General features: G+C 55.3%; 1 protein-coding gene across 5 annotated transcripts; it reads left to right on the top strand.

Moving 5' to 3' along the window:
• Positions 1-785: 785 nt before the first annotated feature.
• On the top strand, positions 786-6,500 carry LOC135328419 (proline-rich protein 36-like). Of its 5 annotated transcripts, none has more exons than XR_010389247.1 (4): positions 786-1,923; positions 2,042-2,237; positions 2,331-5,489; positions 6,277-6,500. XR_010389247.1 is itself a non-coding variant. In XM_064511784.1 (3 exons), the coding sequence occupies exon 3, from the start codon at positions 3,059-3,061 to the stop codon at positions 3,968-3,970; it is 912 nt and encodes a 303-aa protein (XP_064367854.1). In that variant the 5' UTR covers positions 786-1,923; positions 2,042-2,237; positions 2,639-3,058; the 3' UTR covers positions 3,971-5,490. The 5 variants fall into 5 exon arrangements, 3 of the variants coding, with proteins under 3 accessions (XP_064367854.1, XP_064367855.1, XP_064367853.1); XR_010389248.1 differs by lacking the exon at positions 6,277-6,500 and having other exon boundaries at positions 2,639-2,722; positions 5,214-5,490; XM_064511784.1 differs by lacking the exon at positions 6,277-6,500 and having other exon boundaries at positions 2,639-5,490.
• The last annotated feature ends 16,048 nt before the right edge of the window (positions 6,501-22,548 follow it).

Here is a 22,548-nt window from a genome sequence, read left to right as displayed (position 1 = left end):
ATCGCTTCCTTACAGAGGTGGAACCAAGGACAGCAAATGCTGACGAGGAGAAGAGACGGACGAGCGTTTGCTTGCGGTTAATACCGAAGGGACGGGATGAAACAAGGAAGCCAGAATGCAGCGGCCCCTCGATATCACCAGGAACTGCTACAGGAGGAGGCGTTCTGGCACGGGTAACTAGGGTAAGTATGGCTAATGACCGTTAGCAGTTATTTCGGCCTCCCCGAGGCAGCGCTGAGGACTGAGTAACCCGTTCCTGCCCTGTGGCTGCTGTTCCCTGTATCTGCCTTAGCTTTGCTTTGGCTGTTTCTATTTTGCGTTGTTACTGCACGCGCGTACGTGGAAAGGGAAAGACAGAACGAATGCTCTCTTAGATTAATGGTCACGGCTGAGGTTGAAGAGAGCAAAAAACGTGAGCAAGCTGAAGGAATAGAATCCAAGGGAGCCAAGTGAAAGCTGTCTTCCTCTGCCAGAAAAAGGGAAAGCCCGTTCCTCCTGGCAAGGAAGGAGCGCCATTAATAGCAATCCGAATAATAGATCGCCAGCGTATAGCGGAAGGTCTGTATGCATTACGAGAAGTGCTCTGCGTACATGTGTCTCCATGTGTGTGACTTTACGTGCCTGTGAAGCGTCATACTTCACGAGCTGCGAGACAGCAAATTATTATCTTGGGGGAGTGGTGGTCAAGTGACCAGAGCTACTGAAGAGGAAGGGAGCGAGAGAAGGGTCTGAAGTGTAAAACTGAGAGATCGATTTCAGGAAGGCTCAATCAGCGCAAACCCCGGGTTAGTTATCTGGCAATGGTATTTGGGGAGACGGGATGACAGTAGATAGGTTGAAGCCTCATGGAATTAAGGCTCCTTCTCACCGGTTCCCGCTTAGAGCAATTGTAGGAGGATTTAGTTTCCTCCAGCAGCATTAAGGTGGCTTTGCCGGTGTCAGCAGACCATGGTGGAAAGTACTGGGAGGGAGTCGGGAAGGGAGCTGGGACGAGGAACGTGACTCTGCTTTCACTGAACTGGAAGAAGTGGCTATAAAACCTCCTGCCCTCAAATTCCCAGGACAAGGAAAGCCTTTTTCGGTAATGCTTTCCACATCTGCTGACTGCGTGGGAGCAGCACCGCTAGAAAACGGCAGTAAAGGAAAGCGGGTGCCGGTCGCCTCACCTTTACGTCCCCTTTGGGGGTGGAACAAAAAGTCTCTGGCTGTGAGAAAGACTGTTCAGCAGCGATGTGGGCTGTAACCGTCTTTGAGACTTTTAGCTTTGATCACGCAGGGGCCATCCAATCTATTCAGTTCCCTCTAAAGTAATCACGTCAGGGAAATGAAGAGACAGCGGAGTATCATCTATCCGAGTGGCGCAGTGGGCGCTGATCTTAACGAGCGGGGGCAGGGGGGCAGTTGCTGTGCAAGTGTTACAAGCAGTGGCTCTTCTTGTGCGCGTCTGAATTGACTGAGGGGCAGAGCACGGTTGCGCCAAAAACGCGGACGCAGGAGGTTTCCGAGAGGTTGATCTCTAGCGGCTACTTAGTCTGACTTCCCTTTCGCGGCAAGCCCGACTGTCTTCATAGCTCCCAGAACAGGGGCTGGGGAAGCGGTGCTTGTGGCTTGCGTATTCTTGTTTACCTTGCTTGAGTGTGTATATTGGATCCGCTTTTGTGCTTATAAACAACTTTGGATTCTTATGATTTTCTGCAGAGCTTTGATCTTTTTCTTTTTTTCTTTTTCTTCTCGGTTTGTTTTTTTTTTTTTTGCTTTGCTCCCTCCCTGATGGATTTTACTATGCCTCCGTCAACGAGCCCTGGCTGGCAAAGTTGCTGTGTCCCAGCGGAGACTCTTAGGCGAGATGGAGGAGTTCAGATCCGCAGCCTGCCAGAAGAACGTCGCCCAGGAGGGGTTGCTAGCCTCGAGCTATAGGCGCTGGTGCGTGTGGCTCGTTGTGTCAGACGCGAAGGGGTTTTCTTTGGCTGCGGAAATTTTAGCTTGCCTTTACACCCTGTAGCAGTAGTATTTTTGTTTTGATAAACTGTGTTAATCGTAGGCGTTCAGGACCTCGGGGAACGACTGTGTGCTGCCGTGAAGAACTACAGGCTACCACTGCTCTCGGACCTTTGTAAGTTATCACGCGTCGAGAGCTTCCAGGAGAATTCAAATGCCAGCAGAAAGGTTCTCCGCCCGGTCCCGACGAGGAGGCTTCGGCCACAGGAAGGTCGGCAGCGTCCTTACCGGACTCGCGGGTAATAAGCCGCAATGCATGGACCGGCAAAGGAGGGGGGGATGGCGACTGGTAGCCCAGAGTCTTCAGTAAGACAGAGTCTTACTGTTGCTAGCTGGGCCACGAGGTCTGTGCGAAGCCTCGCCTGTCTGTTTGGAGCTCTGTTTTGGTCTGTTTACCTGGAATGACCAGTGAGGCCTAAAATAAGAATTTTCGTGGCTAGATGGGTCAGCTGTGACCGCACCCGTCTTTGCCTTGCTTCGCTGCCTAGCAGCAACTTGGGACGCCAGAGTAAAAACTGCTGCAGCGCTTAAGGGAGGCTCTGCATTTGCCCAGGTTAGGGAGCCATCATTAAAGCTTTGGGGGAAGAAAGCTCTAAAAGGAGAATCTCCCAGTGACCTTGGTGGCTTGATTCACTTGCAGGATGCTGTTCTGAGGGCCAGCAACTCGAAGGAATGCAGCTCGGCCCTTTTTGTTGACTTTGGTGATGCTGTTTTGAGGAAGCATGTAAGTACAGAAGGGGTCTGGGAGGGTTTTCAAACAAGACGGGAAAGAGCAAGGAAGATTTGAGAGCGTGGAAAAACTAGGTGCCGCGGGTACTGAAGTTGTTACGGGCTGAGGGCGTTTGGCGTTGAGCATCTGAGAGGGGCTAATGCACGAGGAATGGTAAAATGCTGTGACTGAACGCGAGGTTCCTCCCCGGCCTGGGCCCGTGTGTGCACCCTCGCTCCCACAGACACCCCGGAGCCGTAGGGAAACGGGTGAGCAGGCCCACGAGCGGACTTTGGGCACAGCGGTGCGCAGAGAGCGCTGCGGGCTCAGCCGGTGGGGTGGAGTCGGAGCATGGCGAGCCAGGCTGTCAGGATCCATCCGGTTCCGCTCCCTGCTCCTCTGTCCAGCGCTCCATCCTTCTCTTTCTTTCCCCGTGGCTCTGTCCAGTGCCCCATCCCTTTGTTTAGCTACTCGTTCCTCTGCCCAGCTCCCCCATCCCTCTTGTACTCTTTCCATCTCTGTGACAATATCTGCGTCCATCTAACTGGCTCTCTATCGCTCTATCCAGCTCTTCATCGTCCTCTTCCTCTTCCTATCCCAGTACCTGCCCGCTGTCCTTCCGTGCGGCTCCCCATCCGTCTGCCGCTCTCGTCTGCCTTTCTGCCTGTACTTCTCTTTGCCTTCCCAGCCCTCTGTCCACCCCTCCAGCCATCTCTCTCTATTTCCATCCCTCTGCTCAGCTCCTCATCCATCTATTTGCCTCCCTATCCCTCTTTTCCCCTGTTTTGTCCCATCTCTCTGTCTGAATTGCCCTCCCTCTTTTTCTCTCTCCACCTTTCTGGCCAGCTCGTCGTCGTTCTCGTCCTCTTCCCATCGCTCCTACTGGCTCCCTGTCCCTCTCTTCCCGTCCCCGTTCCTCTCTCCGGTTCTCCCCCCTTCTCTGTTGTTCCCTCGCCGTTCCTCTGGCCGCCTCGCCTTCCCCATTTTTCTCTCTTCTGCTCCCCGGTCCTCTGTGCAGCCCTCCCTCCATCTGTGTGGCCCTCTGTCCCTCTCTTTCTCTTCCTTTGTCCAGTGCCCAGACCCTGGGGCTGGCTCTCTGTCCCTCTCTTTCTTTCTCCCTCCATCCATCTGCCAAGCTCTCTGCCCCTCTTTTCTTTTGTTCTCCCCCCTGTCCCCGCGTCCAGGTGGAGGTCTGTCGTTCCTTTGCGTTTTGTCTGGTGCGGCGGGTGGCGAGAGGTGGTCGGCGCTCAGCAGAGATGGTGATCGGCAGCGCCCGGAGGGTGCCGTCGGTCGGTCTGGTTCGGGTCACGTCGGACACCTCCGCGGGGACTCTGGCCGCGGAGGCGCGGGGCTGTGGCTGTGCAGCGGGGGAGCGCTAGCAGGCTAGAGATGCCGTGGGGTACGCGGCAGGCAGCGAAGAGGCTCCTGGGGAAGGTGTCACGGAGGCAGAGAGCAGCAGAGGCTCCGAGACCTTGGGCATTAGGACAGGCGCTCGCGGTAGGGCGGTCTGGAGCTGCTGCTGCTGTCTGTCCTACTTGTCAGCGCGGTCTGCAGTTACTGCCTCTTGTCTGCCTGCGCGCAGCCAGGGCTGTCACGTGGTGCAGCTTGAGTTGCGATTGCGATGCTGGCATTGAGCCCACTTTTCTGTCAGGTCTGCCTTTATGCAAAGTGGTGTCTTCCCTATGTCTACAGCTCAACCCATGTTGTTGATTTAGTGCTTCCTGAGGGGATATGCTGTGCTGTCAACACGCACACCCACCCCACCCCTGCCATCGCTTCCTGATGAATGCAATCATTTACATAGCTTCTGGCTTGTTTCTTTCCTTGGAACTCCTTTCTCTTTGCTGTTCTTGTCCCTCCAAACAATTTCTGTTTCTAGCATTATTAGTGTTGGGCCCTAAACCTTCTAGACCTTCCTTCTTTGAAGTCCAGAGGTTCCAGTATTGTTTGTACTTTGAGAGTAAAGGTCCTTCACAACTCATGTCTTAAGTATGCAACTGCCTTACCTGGGATTTTCGTTTTCGCAAGTTACTGTTTCTTTCAGGAGCCAGTTACAACAGTAACTTTGCTATAGCAGAGAAATGGGGTTACATGTGTATGAGCAACAGCACCGTAGTACACAGCAAAGCCATAATCTACAGTACTGGTAGCACAAGTCAGTTTCCCATCAGCTCCATCTCTCCAGGGTTTGGAGGTTTTGGAGGCCTTACTTTTTATCCTGCCTTGGCTGGACGGTGCTTTCTGAGAGTGTCCATCAGAGGCAGAGTTTCCCTGCGGAGGACCATCTAGCAAAGGCTGGAGGCGGCCGGGTGCCTGAGCGAGCCTGCCTGTCCGTGAGAGCTGCTGTGACATCTTTGTGATGAAATGGAGCCAGAGAGGGTGACTGAAGCAGCATGGAGGGTCAGTCATAACTGTGGGAACAATTACGGGCCTTGGACTAGGGAGTAGTTCTAGGAGGGCTGTGCAGTTGCCCGGCCTCTAACTAACTGCTCTGGCCTCTTTGCAGGTGCCGAAGCCCAGTTGGGCAGTCGAAGGAGCCTTGTCACAGCTGGGAGCTCTGCGGAGATGCGCGGCTGGCCATGGAGAGTGAGCTCTGACTTGCAGCGTGGACACAGCTAAGTCCTGGGCTGCATCATATGTGAGCAGTGCTGGGAGGTGCGAGGTGATTGTTCCCTAGGTGGTCACTGGTGTCACTGGCTGTGGATGTTTGCCCATGGAGCTGAGAGGACCAAAAATATTAATTGTCTGACCCGGAGATGAATTAGTGCTTGCAGTGCTTCAGGTAGGTTCAGTGCAAGTGCAGCCTAGTGCAGTCCTGTGGAGTGATTCTTGCACATGCTCACATTTGAATGGTGGCTAAAACCAAGCCTCTAAACAGCAGCTGTAACGTGATTCTGGTGCATGTCTTCCCGTTCTGCTGTGCTTCTAGAGGAAGGGAAAACTTCTTAAGCTGTGGGCAAAACTCCTTGCCTTCTCTTTACTGTTTTCATGCGTATGGGTGCTTTGGTGTTTGTTGCTTAAAGCTGAGGGTTTGGAATTTTTCACTTAAGGTTTATTGTTTAGTTTGTTGTTGAGGGTCTCTCACTCCGGAGTTACAGTTTATTCCTTTCTTTTGTGGGGCTCAGTCTTTATCAGTCAGGGTTTACAGTTTGCTCGTTTAGTGATCAGGGCGCAGAATTTAAAATCCAACCTTAGCCATAAATTTTAAAGTCTCGGCAACTATTAGGGTTCCAAGACCTGCAGTTAGTGTTCAGGGCTTATGACTTACTGATAAAGGAAAAGGGCTAAATCCTTAGATAAACTGTAAGCCCTGAAGCCTAAGCAGCAGGCTGCAAACCCTTCTTTGGGCTTTGTAACCTTCCCCTGTACCCAGCGTTCAGCTCTGCACACCGACCTGCGCTCTGGATTTGATATGGCGCAGGCCCATCACACGGAGACTGGCAATGTGACGGGTGAGCTGAGAGCTGTGGAAGTGTCTTGCAGGGCTCTAGCCTGGGGTAGGGCAGAAGTGCAGACAGGCAAGATCAGGCATTTTCCTCTCATCTCTGAGCTGAATCCTATCCCTGAAGGAAAAAGCAGAGGAGTAGGCTGTCAGCTACTCGGACACCTGCCACATCAAGGGCAGCAGCAGGAGATGACCCTTCCCTGATGGATGGATGGACGCTGGTGTAGTGATGACTCTTCAGGCATCACAGGTAAGGGGAAGCATGCTGACACTGAGCTCCATGGCAGACTTGCTTCCAGCTATTGTTTCTGCGCAGTAAAACAATAAACAGTTGCTTTATTCTTTGCACTCATCTCTGTGGTTCCTGCTATTGGTTTGCCTGAAGATGATGCCCAGGGGAGGAGATTACACATTGTGTCCGGGGCTGGGAGCTGGTCCCCGAGTCCCTTGTACTTTGGAGTGCCTGCGCTTCCCAGGGAACCCAGTGCTGTTGACAGAGCTGTGGGGAATTTCCCTTGCATTGCCTGGGCTCTTGGGGGTGTTTCCCATCATTGTGGGGGCACCCAGGGCCCCTGCAGGGCTGTGTGAGGTCACCAGACTGCTTCTGGATTTGCTTTCAGCACTCCCCAGTGTCCCTTGTGGGTCTGGTGCCAGGGCCTGTGTGCCTGGAGTGGGGAGATAGAGTTTCCATGGGGGTGGGGGGAGCCTGCAGGCACCATTCTGTCAGCTGCACTGAGTCCTGTGACATGCCTTATGGCCCCTCTGGTGTGCCCTAAGCCCCTTTATTTGTATTTTGCTTTGCCCCAGAGCCCTGCATTTGCCCTCTGATGCCCTCCGGAGCCCTCAATTCACATTTTGGGTTGCCCCCAAGGGCTCTGTGTGTCTTTTGTTGGGCCCTGTGGTTGTTTTGCAGCACACTGCAAAGTTCTCTGTTTAGCTTTCTCTCCTGTCCCAGAGTTTTCTGGGTGCTTCTTGGTGGTGCCCCCAGAGTCACTCTGTTTGCTCTGTCATTGCCTTTTTCTACTTTTGTTGTACCCAGAGCTCTCCATTTGTTCTCTTGTCCTCTGCATACTCCCCTTTCCCCTCTCTATACCCCAGGCCTCTCCCTTCAGCTTTCAGGAAGCTGCTCTCAGGAGTGGGGGTGCCTCTGCTGCCCTGGCAGCCCCAGTTGTCCCTGATGGGGCTGATGGCCATTCCCTCTCCCCAGTTCCTGATGGGCTGCAGCTGCAGGCCCTGGGGCTGGGATGAATGCCAGGTGGAGCTGGGTGGCAGGACAGGCCCCAGGTGGGGCTCCATGGCTGGGGCAGGTGGGACAAGCCCCAGGTGGGGCTGATGGCAAGGGCGGGCACACGCCTGGGCTGGGGCTGCATTTGGGGGAAGCTCATGCTGGGGCTGGTTCTGGACGATGGAGCTGCTGCTGAGCACTGCTGCCTGGGACCGGCACGCGGCTGCCCTGCGGAGGAGGTGAGCGGGGCTGGGGGGGTGCGCGCTCCGGGCTGCAGGTCCCTCATGTGCCAGGGGTCCTGGTGGGTGGGAGTGTCCCGGGCAGCGCAGCACAACTGGGGTGCACTGGGGCCAGGGGAAACTGCACCGGGGCTAGGGAGGGTGGTGTGCTGGGGCAGTGGGGGCTGAGGATGTGGTGGGGAAGAGCAGTGCTCCGGGGCCATGGAGGTGGAGGGAGGGAGGAAGGGGGTGTGCCGAGGCTGTGGTGGTATGGGGGGGGTAAGGGGGTGCGTTGGGGTTCGGGTGGGGAGGAAGGAGGTGCGGTGGGTCTGCAGTGGTGCTGGGGGGGAAGAAGGGGGGTGCGCCAGGATGGGGCAGGGGGAAGGCAGGCGGTCCGCTGGGGCTGTGGTGCGGTTTATTGCGCAGTCGGAGGAGCACGGGGAGGGGGGGGGTGTCTCCTATGTCCGCTGGGGACCGCGTTGGGGAGGGGGAGGAGGGATCCCAGGGGAAGCGCAGGGAGGGTCGTGGGGGGAGGCAGGGGCAGTGTTGGAGTTGACCCGTAGCCGGCCGCGGCGGTGTCGGGGGAGCCCCGGGCCGGTGCTGGGGATCGCGGGGTTGCGCTCGGGGCTCTGCGGTGGATTCCGGGGAGACAGGGAGGAAAAGGGAACGGGGGCGGGACGGAAAGGAACGGAATCTCCACAGGGTTAAACTTCACCTAGCGCTACGGGGGGTGGGGTGGGGGGCCGGGGGGCGCCGCTGGCATGCCGGGAGCGGTAGTCTTCCGGCACCGGGCTTCTGGGAGGCCTTTTTTTGTTTGAACGGCATGCCGGGAGATGTAGTCTTCCCGCATTGGGCTGCTCGGACAGCATGCTGTGCCTCTCGAGGCGGCCGGAGGGGCAGTCCTTTGCCAGCGGGGTTCTCACCAGCCGGCCACGTTATGCTCTGTGGCAGGCCAGGAGCTGCAGTTCCAGGTGCCGGTGCCTTCTCAGCCCTGCAGCAGTGGCCCGCTGGGTCTGTTCCTTACTGGACATGTGCCGCTCACGCAGGAGTCCCCATAGGTCATTGGGGACAGTGGCATTTCCCTGGTTTTCCCTGGTACAAGGCAGGAAGCATTTTCCATCTCTGGTGTGACCAGGCAGGCTTGCCCCCAGGGGCTGGGGCCGTCCCTCTTGGAAATGGGGAGGGCAGGGAGAGTAGGAGGGCGCTGCGGGCTCCTGGTAGTTGTAGCTTTGCTCAAGATTGGGGCCAATTAGGCAGCAGCTATGGGGAGTGGCAGTGCTGGGAGGGCACGGTGCAGAGCTGTCCTGCTGTGCAGCACAAGGGAAAGTCCTCAAGGAAATGTGAACAGCACTGTCTCTGTCCAAGGACCCCAAAACAGCCTGAGAGACCCTGGAACAGCCACCCCACAGCAGTACCGGGGACACCATGTCACTGCCTCCCAAGGGCACTGCGTTCAGCTACCTTTAACTGTGTGGAAAGAGCCTGCAGGCAGGAGCCCTGGCCACAGGTACAGAGAATCCCCGGTAGCCTGGAACTATATCTCTTTTCTTTACAAAGATGCCATCTCTTTGATGCCTTGCTGCTGCTTCCATCTTGCTCGGTGCCCAAGTCTACTACATTCAGATCCACCTTTCTTGCTGCCCTCTGCTCTGTCTGAGCTGCTTGCCAGATCAAAAGGCGTGTGCGGCTAAGAATTAGGCCAAGGTGTCTCAACTGCTTGCTATAGGACAACCGGGGGGTGAATCGGCAACAGGACAGGAAAGTACCTGTGGATGAGAAACAGCTGCTTTAGAGATCTAAGACGCAGGGGCAACTGAGAGGAGTGAAAGGAGCAGGGGAAAATGGTGATGAGGAAGGTGTGCTGTTAGAGGCAGTACAGTGCAGAAGAGAGGGAAAGCTTGCTCCTATGATGAAATAAAAACTGACCTTAAGAGAGATTTGCTTTTTGCTCTTCAGGTTATGAGTACGCGTGACTTCCTGAGAACTGTTCTGAGCATGCAGTGTTGCAGGTCACGACTGCCTGGGCAGCGATCCCCAACTTGTCTGCCGAGACTACGCAACAGCTCACAGCTGCCTGTGCAATGAAAGCAAAGGCCAACTTCTCAGAGGGAAGAAGCAGGCTCCACACAGGAAGATTATGGCAGGTGAGCTAATGCCCCAGAACCTTCAGTTTTCCTCCGCGTCCCCCCCAGGACTCACCCATTTGCTCCCTAGTTCCCTCAGGACCAATCCATTTGCTTTTAGGTATGCTCCAAGGCACTCCATTTGTTCTCTTGTCCCTTCAAAATTCTTTGCTTCTTTCTAGTTCCTGCAAGGTTATTCTGACATTTGGTGTCTGTAGGCCCTCTGGTAGCATCAAGACTCCTATGTTTGTCCTCTTGTCCTATTAAGTCCCCCCTCTTTTCCCTCTAGTCTCCTCAAAACCTCTCCGTTTGCCATTGGTGCGTCTCGGCGCCTTTGCTTTTCCCTCTAGTCCTCTCAGGATGCCTCTCTTTGCCCTCTGAGCCCCTTAGGGTCCATCTCCTAGCCCTTTAGCCCCATCAGAACCCCTCTGAGTGCCACACGCTGCCCTCAGGACGCCTTGGTTTGCCTTGGGGGTACCCCAGAACCCTATGCATTCATTGCGCCCTTTCAGTATGCCCTACAGCCCTTCTTTTCCATTGGCTGCACTGTAGAGTCCTCTCTATGCCCTATCGCTATGACCATTCCATGTGCCCTCTATCCCATCAGATCCCCTTTCCTTCCGCTCCCCTTTCCTTCCAGTCCCCTTAAGGCTCCTCTGTCTTCCTTGGTTGTGCCTCACATACCTCTATGCGTCCCCTAGTCTGCTCAAAATCCATCCCCTCCTGTCCCCTCAGAGCACGTCCTGAGGTCTTCCTTGTTAGCCAGTTCTCCTATTTTGGCTGTTTAGGCCCCTTAGGACCCCTCTGCTCTGCTGAGCATGCCTCCTGGGGTGCTGGTATGGCCCCAGAGCTGTTCTCTGGACCCCAGGCCTCCTAGAGAACAGCTGGTCTCCTCAGAAACCTTTCATATTTCGTCCTGGTTCCCCACAGTTGGGTTTTTGGCCACCTAGTCCCCTTAAAACTCCTCGCCTGCTCAGAACACCCCTACTGGGGTGCTTGCTGTGACCTGGAGCTGTCTTCGGGCCCCCCAGGCGCCTTAGACAGCCTCCAGTCTCCTCGCAACCCCTCCAGATTGCTCCCTCCTTCCCCAGAGGCAATTCTTGACAGTGTAGACCCCTTAGCACCCCTCTAGTGCGCTCTGGACCCCTCTTTTCCACAGAATAGGGCCCCCTAGCTCTCTTGTGGCCCCCCAGACCCCTTAGACCCCCTCTAGTCTCCTCGCAACCCCTCCAGATTTCTCCCTTCTTCCCCAGAGGCATTTCTGGACCATGTAGACACCTTAGGGGTCCAGAGCGCACTAGAGGGGTGCTAAGGTGTCTACATGGTCCAGAAATGGCTCTGGGGAAGAAGGGAGAAATCTGGAAGGGTTGCGAGGAGACTAGAGGGTGTATAAGGGGTCTGGGGGCCCAGAAGAGTGCTGGGGGGCCAAATTCTGTGGAACAGAGGGGTCCAGAGTGCACTAGAGGGGTGCCCTTTTCCACAGAGTCCAGATCCCAGCTCTCTTGTGGCCCCCCAGGCCCCTTAGACACCCTCTAGTCTCCTCGCAACCCTTCCAGAATTCTCCGTTCTTCCCCAGAGCCATTTCTAGACAATGCAGGCACCTTAGCACCCCTCTAGTGCACTCTGGATTCCTCTTTTCCACAGAGTGGGGCCCCCAGCTCTCTTATGGCCCCCTAGACCTCTTAGACACCCTCTAGTCTCCTTGCCACACCTCCAGATTTCTCCCTTCTTCCCCAGAGGTATTTATGGACAGTGTAGACGCCTTAGCACCCCTCTAGTGCGCTCTGGACCCCCCTTTTCCACATAATTGGGCCCACCAGGTATCTTTCGGATCTCCAGATGCTTTACACACTCTCTAGTCTCCTTGCAACCCCTCCACATTTCTGCCTTCTTCGCCAGAGCCGTTTCTTGACAGTGTAGACCCCTTAGCAACCCTCTAGTGCACTCTGGACCCCTCTTTTGCACAGAATTGGGCCCCCCAGATATCTTTGGGACCTCCAGGCCCCTTTAGACACCCTCTAGTCTCCTCGCAACCCCTCCAGATTTTTCCCTTCTTCCCCAGAGGCATTTCTTGACAGTGTAGACGCCTTAGCACCCCTCTAGTGCACTCTGGACCCCCCTTTTCCACATAATTGGGCCCACCAGATGTCTTTCAGATCTCCAGATGCTTTAGACACCCTCTAGTCTCCTCGCAACCCCTCCAGATTTCTCCCTTCTTCCCCAGAGGCATTTTTTGACAGTGTAGACCCCTTAGTGCCCCTCTAGTGCACTCTGGACCCCTCTTTTCCACAGAATGGGGCCCCCCAGCTCTCTTCTGGCCTCCCAAACCCCTTTAGGCAGCCTTTAGTGTGCTCGCAACCCCTCCAGATTTCTCCCTTCTTCCCCAGAGGCATTTCTTGACAGTGTAGACCCCTTAGCACCCCTCTAGTGCGCTCTGGACCCCTCTTTTCCACAGAATAGGGCCCCCAGCTCTCTTTGGTCCCCCCAGACCCCTTAGACATCCTCTAGTCTCTTCGCAACCCCTCCAGATTTCTCCCTTCTTCCCCAGAGGTATTTCTGGACCATGTAGATGTCTTAGCACCCCTCTAGTGTGCTCTGGATTCCTCTTTTCCACAGAGTGGGGCCCCCCACCCCTCCTGTGGCACCCCAGACCCCTTAGACCCCCTCTAGTCTCCTCGCAACCCCTCCAGATTTCTCCCTTCTTCCCCAGAGGCATTTTTTGACAGTGTAGACCCCTTAGTGCCCCTCTAGTGCACTCTGGACCCCTCTTTTCCACAGAAAGGGCCCCCCCAGCTCTCTTGAGGCCCCCAGACCCCTTAAACAGCTTCTAGTCTCCTTGCAACCCCTCTTGATTTCTCCCTTCTTACCCAGAGGCATTTCTTGACAGTGTTGACATCTTAGCACGTTAGGCAATTCTATGCCATGTAGATGCTTTAGCACCCCTCAAGTGCGCTCTGGACCCCTCTTTTCCACAGAATGGGGCCCCCCAGCTCTCTTGTGGCCCCCCAGAACCCTTAGCCACCCTCTAGTCTCCTGGCAACCCCTCCAGATTTCTCCCTTCTTCCCCAGAGGCATTTCTGGACCATGTAGACGCCTTAGCACCCCTCTAGTGTGCGCTGGACCCGTCTTTTCCACAGAATGGGGCCCCCCAGCTCTCTTCTGGCCCCCCAGAGCCCTTAGACACCCTCTAGTCTCCTCGCAAGCCCTCCAGATTGCTCCCTTTTTCCCCAGCGGCATTTCTTGACCGTGTCGACACCTTAGCACCCCTCAACTGCGCTCTGGACCCCTAAGGTGTTGACATGGTCAAGAAATGCCTATGGGGAAGAAGGAAGCAATGTGGAGGGCTTCTGCGGAGACTACAGGGTGTCCTGGGTGTCTGGGGACCAAATGAGAGGTGGGGTCCCCACTTTGTGGAAAAGAGCACCCCTCTAGTGCCCTCTTGATCCCTCTGTTTAACGGAATAGGACCCCTAGCTCTCTTTTGGCCCCCCAGTACCCTTAGACACCCTCTAGTCTCCTTGCCACACCTCCAGATTTCTCCCTTCTTCCCCAGAAGCATTTATGGACAGTGTAGAGGCCTTAGCACCCCTCTAGTGTGCTCTGGACCCCCCTTCTCCACATAATTGGGCCCACCAGATATCTTTCGGATCTCCAGACGCTTTAGATACCCTCTAGTCTCCTTGCAACCCCTCCAGATTTCTCCCTTCTTCCCCAGAGCCATTTCTTCACAGCGTAGACACCTTAGCACCCCTCTAGTGCACTCTGGACCCCTCTTTTCCACAGAATTGGGCCCCCCAGATATATTTGGAATCCCCAGGCCCCTTAGACCCCCTCTAGTCTCCTCGCAACCCCTCCAGATATCTCCTTTTTTCCCCAGAGGCATTTCTGGACCATGTAGATGCCTTAGCACCCCTCTAGTGCACTCTGGACCCCACTTTTAAACAGAAGGGGGCCCCCCCAGCTCTCTTCGGGCCCCCCAGACCCCCTCTAGTCTCCTCGCAACCCCTCCAGATTTCTCCCTTCTTCCCCAGAGGCATTTATGGACAGTGTAGATGCCTTAGCACCCCTCTAGTGCACTCTGGACCCCTCTTTTCCACAGAATTGGGCCCCCCAGATATATTTGGAATCTCCAGATCCCTTAGACCCCCTCTAGTCTCCTCACAACCCCTCCAGATTTCTCCCTTCTTCCCCAGAGGCATTTTTTGACAGTGTAGACCCCTTAGTGCCCCTCTAGTGCACTCTGGACCCCTCTTTTCCACAGAATTGGGCCCCCCAGATATATTTGGAATCTCCAGGTCCCTTAGACACCCTCTAGTCTCCTCGCAACCCCTCCAGATTTCTCCCTTCTTCCCCAGAAGCATTTATGGACAGTGTAGACGCCTTAGCACCCCTCTAGTGCACTCTGGACCCCTCTTTTCCACAGAATTGGGCCCCCCAGATATATTTGGAATCTCCAGACCCCTTAGACCCCCTCTAGTCTCCTCGCAACCCCTCCAGATTTCTCCCTTCTTCCCCAGAGGCATTTTTTGACAGTGTAGACCCCTTAGTGCCCCTCTAGTGCACTCTGGACCCCTCTTTTCCACAGAATGGGGCCCCCCAGCTCTCTTCTGGCCTCCCAAACCCCTTTAGGCAGCCTTTAGTGTGCTCGCAACCCCTCCAGATTTCTCCCTTCTTCCCCAGAGGCATTTCTGGACCATGTAGGCACCTTAGCACCCCTCTAGTGTGCTCTGGACCCCTCTTTTCCACAGAATTGTGCCCCCCAGATATCTTCTGGCCCCCCAGAGCCCTTAGACAGCCTCTAGTCTTTTCGCAACCCCTCCAGATTTCTCCCTTCTTGCCCCGAGCCATTTATGGAACATGTAGACACCTTAGCACCCCTGTAGTGCGCTCCGGACCCCTCTTTCCCCAGAATGTGGCCCCCCAGCTCTCTTGAGGCCCCCAGACCCCTTAAACAGCTTCTAGTCTCCTTGCAACCCCTCTTGATTTCTCCCTTCTTACCCAGAGGCATTTCTTGACAGTGTAGACATCTTAGCACGTTAGCCAATTCTATGCCATGTAGATGCTTTAGCACCCCTCAAGTGCGCTCTGGACCCCTCTTTTCCACAGAATGGGGCCCCCCAGCTCTCTTGGGGCCCCCCAGAACCCTTAGCCACCCTCTAGTCTCCTGGCAACCCCTCCAGATTTCTCCCTTCTTCCCCAGAGGCATTTCTTGACCATGTAGACGCCTTAGCACCCCTCTAGTGTGCGCTGGACCCCTCTTTTCCACAGAATGGCGCCCCCCAGCTCTCTTCTGGCCCCCCAGAGCCCTTAGACACCCTCTAGTCTTTTCAGAACCTCTCCAGATTTCTCCCTTCTTCCCCAGAGGCATATCTTGACAGTGTAGATACCTTAGCACCCCTCTAGTGCACTCTGGACCCCTCTTTTCCACAGAATTGGGCCCCCCATATATCTTTGGGACCTCCAGACCCCTTAGACACCCTCTAGTCTCATCGTTACTCCTCCAGATTTCTTCCTTCTTCCCCAGAGGCATTTCTTGACAGTGTAGACGCTTTAGCACCCCTCTAGTGCGCTCTGGACTCCTCTTTTGCACAGAATGGGGTCCTCTAGCTCTCTTCTCGCCCCCCAAGCCCTTTTAGACATCCTTTAGTGTGCTCGCAATCTCTCCAGATTTCTCCCTTCTTCCCCCGAGCCATTTCTGGACAGTGTAGTCACCTTAGCACCCCTCTAGTGCGCTCTGGACCCCTCTTTTCCACAGAGTGACCCCCACCAGCTCTCTTCTGGCCCCCCAGGACCCTTAGACACCCTATAGTGTGCTCGCAAGCCTTCCAGATTTCTCCCTTCTTCCCCCGAGCCATTTCTGGACAGTGTAGACCCCTTAGCACCCCTCTAGTGCGCTCTGGACCCCTCTTTTCCACAGAAATGTGGCCCCCCAGCTCTTTTGGTGCCCCCCCGAAACCTTAGCCACCCTGTAGTCTCCTCGCAACCCCTCCAGATTTCTCCCTTCTTCCCAAGAGGCATTTCTTGACCATGTAGATGCTTTAGCACCCCTCTAGTGCACTCTGGACCCCTCTGTTCCTCAGCGTGGGCCCCCCCAGCTCTCTTGTGGCCCCCCAGAACCCTTAGACACCCTCTAGTCTCCTCGCAACCCCTCCAGATTTCTCCCATCTTCCCCAGAGCCATTTATGGACCATGTAGACACTTTAGCACCCTTCTAGTGCAGTCTGGACCCGTCTTTTCCGCAGAATTGGGCCCCCCGAGCTGTCTTATGGCCCCCAGACCCCTTAGACCCCCTCTAGTCTCCTCGCAACCCCTCCAGATTTCTCCCTTCTTCCCCAGAGGCATTTATGGACAGTGTAGATGCCTTAGCACCCCTCTAGTGCACTCTGGACCCCTCTTTTCCACAGAATGGGGCCCCCCAGATATATTTGGAATCTCCAGGCCCCTTAGACACCCTCTAGTCTCCTCGCAACCCCTCCAGATTTCTCCCTTCTTCCCCAGAGGCATTTTTTGACAGTGTAGACCCCTTAGTGCCCCTCTAGTGCACTCTGGACCCCTCTTTTCCACAGAATGGGGCCCCCCAGCTCTCTTCTGGCCTCCCAAACCCCTTTAGGCAGCCTTTAGTGTGCTCGCAACCCCTCCAGATTTCTCCATTCTTCCCCAGAGGCATTTATGGACAGTGTAGACCCCTCAGCACCTCTCTACTTTGCTCTGGATCCCTCTTTTCCACAGAGTGGGCCCCCCCAGCTCTCTTCTGGCCCCCCATTACCCTTAGACACCCTATAGTGTGCTCGCAACCACTCCAGATTGCTCCCTTCTTCCCCAGAGCCATTTTTTGACAGTGTAGACGCCTTAGCACCCCTCTAGTGCGCTCTGGACCCCTCTTTTCCACAGAATTGTGCCCCCCAGATATCTTCTGGCCCCCCAGACCCCTTAGACAGCCTCTAGTCTCTTCGCAATCCCTCCAGATTTCTCCCTTCTTGCCCAGAGGCATTTCTGGACAGTGTAGACGCCTTAGCACCCCTCTAGTGCGCTCTGGACCCCTCTTTTCCACAGAATGGGCCCCCCAGCTCTCTTCTGACCCCCAGACTCCTTAGACACCCTCTAGTCTCCTCGCAACCACTCCAGATTTCTCCCTTCTTCCCCCGAGCAATTTATGGACCATGTAGACACCTTAGCACCCTTGTAGTGCGCTCTGGACCCCTCTTTCCCCAGAATGTGGCCCCCCAGCTCTCTTGAGGCCCCCAGACCCCTTAAACAGCCTCTAATCTCCTCGCAACCCCTCTTGATTTCTCCCTTCTTACCCAGAGGCATTTCTTGACAGTGTTGACATCTTAGCACGTTAGGCAATTCTATGCCATGTAGATGCTTTAGCACCCCTCAAGTGCGCTCTGGACCCCTCTTTTCCACAGAATGGGGCCCCCCAGCTCTCTTGTGGCCCCCCAGAACCCTTAGCCACCCTCTAGTCTCCTGGCAACCCCTCCAGATTGCTCCCTTCTTCCCCGGAAGCATTTCTGGATAATGTAGACGACTTAGCACCCCTCTAGTGCACTGTGGACTCCTCTTTTCCACAGAATGGGGCCCCCCAGCTCTCTTCTGGCCCCCCAGAGCCCTTAGACACCCTATAGTCTCCTCGCAAGCCCTCCAGATTTCTCCCTTCTTCTCCAGAGGCATTTCTGGACCATGTAGACGCCTTAGCACCCCTCTAGTGCACTCTGGACCCCTCTGTGCCACAGAATGGCCCCCCCCAGCTCTCTTCTGGCCCCCCAGGCCCCTTAGACACCCTATAGTGTGCTCGCAACCCTTCCAGATTTCTCCCTTCTTCCCCAGAGACATTTCTTAACAATGTAGATGCCTTAGCATCCCTCTAGTGTACTCTGGAGCTCTTTTTTCTATCGAATGGGCCCCCCCAGCTCTCTTCTGGCCCCCCAGACCCCTTAGACACCCTCTAGTCTCCTCGCAACCCCTCCAGATTTCTCCCTTCTTCCCCAGAGCCATTTCTAGACCATGCAGGCACCTTAGCACTCCTCTAGTGCACTCTGGACCCCTCTTTTCCACAGAATTGGGCCCCCCAGATATATTTGGAATCTCCAGGCCCCTTAGACATCCTCTAGTCTCCTCGCAACCCCTCCAGATTTCTCCCTTCTTCCCCACAGGCATTTCTTGACCGTGTAGACCCCTTAGTGCCTCTCTAGTGCACTCTGGACCCCTCTTTTCCACAGAATGGGGCCCCCCAGCTCTCTTCTGGCCTCCCAAACCCCTTTAGGCAGGCTTTAGTGTGCTCGCAACCCCTCCAGATTTCTCCATTCTTCCCCAGAGGCATTTATGGACAGTGTAGACCGCTTAGCACCTCTCTACTTTGCTCTGGATCCCTCTTTTCCACAGAGTGGGGCCCCCCCAGCTCTCTTCTGGCCCCCCAGTACCCTTAGACACCCTATAGTGTGCTCGCGACCCCTGTAGATTTCTTCCTTCTTGCCCAGAGGCATTTCTTGACAGTGTAGACCCCTTAGCACCCCTCTAGTGCGCTCTGGACCCCTCTTTTCCAAAGAATTGGGCCCCCCAGGTATCTTTGGGACCTCCAGGCCCCTTAGATCCCCTCTAGTCTCCTTGGCACCCCTCTAGATTTCTTCCTTCTTGCCCAGAGGCATTTCTTGACAGTGTAGACACCTTAGCACCCCTCTAGTGTGCTCTGGACCCTTCTTATCCACAGAATGGGGCCCCCACTTCTCTTTTGGCCCCCAGACTCCTTAGACACCCTCTAGTCTCCTCGCAACCGCTCCATATATTTCCTTTCTTCCCCAGAGGCATTTCTTGACAGTGTATACGTCTTGGCACCCATCTAGTGCGCTCTGGACCACTCTCTTCCAGAGAATTGGGCCCCCAGCTCTCTTCTGGCCCCCCAGGCCCCTTAGACATCCTCTAGTCTCCTAGCAATGCCTCCAGATTGTTCCCTTTTTCCTCAGAGCCATTTCTGGACCATGTAGACGCCTTAGCACCCTTCTAGTGCGCTTTGGACTCCTCTTTTCCACAGAATTGGCCCCCCCAGATATCTTTTGGCCCCCCAGACCCGTTAGACACCGTCTAGTCTCCTCGCAACCCCTCCAGATTTCTCCCTTCTTCCCCAGAGGCATTTCTTGACAGTGTAGACACCTTAACATCCCTCTAGTGTGCTCTGGACCCCTCTTTTCCACAGAGTGGGGCCCCCCACCCCTCCTGTGGCACCCCAGACCCCTTAGACATCCTCTAGTCTCCTCGAAACTCCTCCAGATTTCTCCCTTCTTCCCCAGAGGCATTTCTGGACCATGTAGACACCTTAGGGGTCCGGAGCGCACTAGAGGGGTGCTAAGGTGTCTACATGGTTAAGAAATGTCTCTGGGAAAGAAGGGAGCAATCTGGAGGCCTTCTGAGGAGACTAGAGGGTGTCTAAGTGGTCTAGGGGGCCATAAGAGAGCTGGGGGCCCAATTCTGTGGAAAAGAGGTGTCCAGAGCGCACTAGAGGGGGTGCTAAGGTGTCTACATGGTCCAGAAATGGCTCTGGGGAAGAAGGGAGAAATCTGGAGGGGTTGCGAAGAGACTAGAGGGTGTCTAAGGGGTCTGGGGGCACAGAAGAGTGCTGGGTGGCCAAATTCTGTGGAACAGAGGGGTCCAGAGTGCACTAGAGGGGTGCTCTTTTCCACAGAGTCTAGATCCCAGCTCTCTTCTGGCCCCCCAGGCCCCTTAGACACCCTACAGTGTGCTCGCAACCCTTCCAGATTTCTCCGTTCTTCCCCAGAGGCATTTCTTGACAGTGTAGATGCCTTAGCATCCCTCTAGTGCACTCCGGAGCTCTTTTTTCTATCGAATGGGCCCCCCCAGCTCTCTTCTGGCCCCCCAGACCCCTTAGACACCCTCTAGTCTCCTCGCAACCCCTCCGGATTTCTCCCTTCTTCCCCAGAGCCATTTCTAGACCATGCAGGCACCTTAGCACCCCTCTAGTGCACTCTGGACTCCTCTTTTCCACAGAATTGGGTCCTCCAGCTGTCTTTGGTCCCCCCAGACCCCTTAGACACCCTCTAGTCTCCTCGCAAGCCCTCCAGATTTATTCCTTTTTCCCCAGAGGCATTTCTTGACCGTGTAGACCCCTTAGCACCCCTTTACTGCGCTCTGGACCCCTCTTTTCCACAGAATGGGGCCCCCAGCTCTCTTTGGTCCCCCCAGACCCCTTAGACGCCCTCTAGTCTCCTCGCAACCCCTCCAGATTGCTCCCTTCTTCCCCAGAGCCATTTCTGGACCATGTAGATGTCTTAGCACCCCTCTAGTGCACTCTGGACCCCTCTTCTCCACAGAGTGGGGCCCCCCACCTCTCCTGTGGCACCCCAGACCCCTTAGACACCCTCTAGTCTCCTCGCAACCCCTCCAGATTTCTCCCTTCTTCCCCAGAGGCATTTCTTGACAGTGTAGACCCCTTAGCACCCTTCTAGTGCGCTCTGGACCCCTCTTTTCCACAGAATAGGGCCCCCAGCTCTCTTTGGTCTCCCCAGACCCCTTAGACATCCTCTAGTCTCTTCGCAACCCCTCCAGATTTCTCCCTTCTTCCCCAGAGGCATTTCTTCACAGCGTAGACACCTTAGCACCCCTCTAGTGCACTCTGGACCCCTCTTTTCTACATAATTGGGCCCCCCAGCCCTCTTCTGGCCCCTTAGACCCCCTCTAGTCTCCTCGCAACCCCTCCAGATTTTTCCCTTCTTCCCTAGAGGCATTTCTGGACCATGTAGTCGCCTTAGCACCCCTCTAGTGCACTCTGGACCCCACTTTTAAACAGAAGGGGGCCCCCCAGCTCTCTTTAGTCCCCCAGACCCCTTCTAGTCTCCTCGCAACCCCTCCAGATTTCTCCCTTCTTCCCCAGAGGCATTTATGGACAGTGTAGACGCCTTAGCACCCCTCTAGTGCACTCTGGACTCCTCTTTTCCACAGAATTGTGCCCCCCAGATATATTTGGAATCTCCAGGCCCCTTAGACACCCTCTAGTCTCCTCGCAACCCCTCCAGATTTCTCCCTTCTTCCCCACAGGCATTTTTTGACAGTGTAGACCCCTTAGTGCCTCTCTAGTGCACTCTGGACGCCTCTTTTCCACAGAATGGGGCCCCCCAGCTCTCTTCTGGCCTCCCAAACCCCTTTAGGCAGCCTTTAGTGTGCTCGCAACCCCTCCAGATTTCTCCATTCTTCCCCAGAGGCATTTATGGACAGTGTAGACCCCTTATCACCTCTCTACTTTGCTCTGGATCCCTCTTTTCCACAGAGTGGGCCCCCCCAGCTCTCTTCTGGGCCCCCAGTACCCTTAGACACCCTACAGTGTGCTCGCAACCCCTCCAGATTGCTCCCTTCTTCCCCAGAGCCATTTTTTGACAGTGTAGACGCCTTAGCACCCCTCTAGTGTGCTCTGGACCCCTCTTTTCCACAGAATTGGGCCCCCCAGATATCTTCTGGCCCCCCAGAGCCCTTAGACAGCCTCTAGTCTTTTTGCAGCCCCTCCAGATTTCTCCCTTCTTTCCCAGAGGCATTTCTGGACAGTGTAGATGCCTTAGCACCCCTCTAGTGCGCTCTGGACCCCTCCTTTCCACAGAATGGGCCCCCCAGCTCTCTTCTGACCCCCAGACTCCTTAGACACTCTCTAGTCTCCTCGCAACCCCTCCAGATTTCTCCCTTCTTCCCCAGAGGCATTTCTGGACCATGTAGACACCGTAGCACCCCTCTAGTGCGCTCTGGACCCCTCTTTTCCACAGAATTGTGCCCCCCCAGATATCTTCTGGCCCCCCAGAGCCTTTAGACAGCCTCTAGTCTTTTCGCAGCCCCTCCAGATTTCTCCCTTCTTCCCCCCAGCAATTTATGGACCATGTAGACACCTTAGCACCCTTGTAGTGCGCTCTGGACCCCTCTTTCCCCAGAATGTGGCCCCCCAGCTCTCTTGAGGCCCCCAGACCCCTTAAACAGCCTCTAGTCTCCTCGCAACCCCTCTTGATTTCTCCCTTCTTACCCAGAGGCATTTCTTGACAGTGTTGACATCTTAGCACGTTAGCCAATTCTATGCCATGTAGACGCCTTAGCACCCCTCAAGTGCGCTCTGGACCCCTCTTTTCCACAGAATGGGGCCCCCCAGCTCTCTTCTGGCCCCCCAGAGCCCTTAGACACCCTATAGTCTCCTCGCAAGCCCTCCAGATTTCTCTCTTCTTCTGCAGAGGCATTTCTGGACCATGTAGACGCCTTAGCACCCCTCTAGTGCACTCTGGACCCCTCTTTTCCACAGAATGGGGCCCTCAGCTCTCTTCTGGCCCCCCAGGCCCCTTAGACACCCTATAGTGTGCTCGCAACCCTTCCAGATTTCTCCCTTCTTCCCCAGAGACATTTCTTGACAGTGTAGATGCCTTAGCATCCCTCTAGTGCACTCTGGAGCTCTTTTTTCTATCGAATGGGCCCCCCCAGCTCTCTTCTGGCCCCCCAGACCCCTTAGACACCCTCTAGTCTCCTCGCAACCCCTCCAGATTTCTCCCTTCTTCCCCGGAGGCATTTTTTGACTGTGTAGACGCCATAGAACCCCTCTAGTGCGCTCTGGACCCCTCTTTTCCACAGAATGCAGCCCCCCAGCTATCTTCTGGCCCCCCAGGCCCCTTAGACACCCTCTAGTCTCCTCGCAAGCCCTCCAGATTGCTCCCTTCTTCCCCAGAGGCATTTCTTGACAGTGTAGACCCCTTAGCACCCCTCTAGTGCTCTCTGGACCCTTCTTTTCCACAGAAATGTGGCCCCCCAGCTCTTTTGGTGCCCCCTCGAAACCTTAGCCATCCTCTAGTCTCCTGGCAA

The sequence above is a fragment of the Dromaius novaehollandiae genome, chromosome 5 (genome assembly GCF_036370855.1).
Source record: "Dromaius novaehollandiae isolate bDroNov1 chromosome 5, bDroNov1.hap1, whole genome shotgun sequence".
Taxonomy (NCBI): Eukaryota; Metazoa; Chordata; class Aves; order Casuariiformes; family Dromaiidae; genus Dromaius; species Dromaius novaehollandiae.
This window is presented reverse-complemented; position numbering and strand designations above follow the sequence as displayed.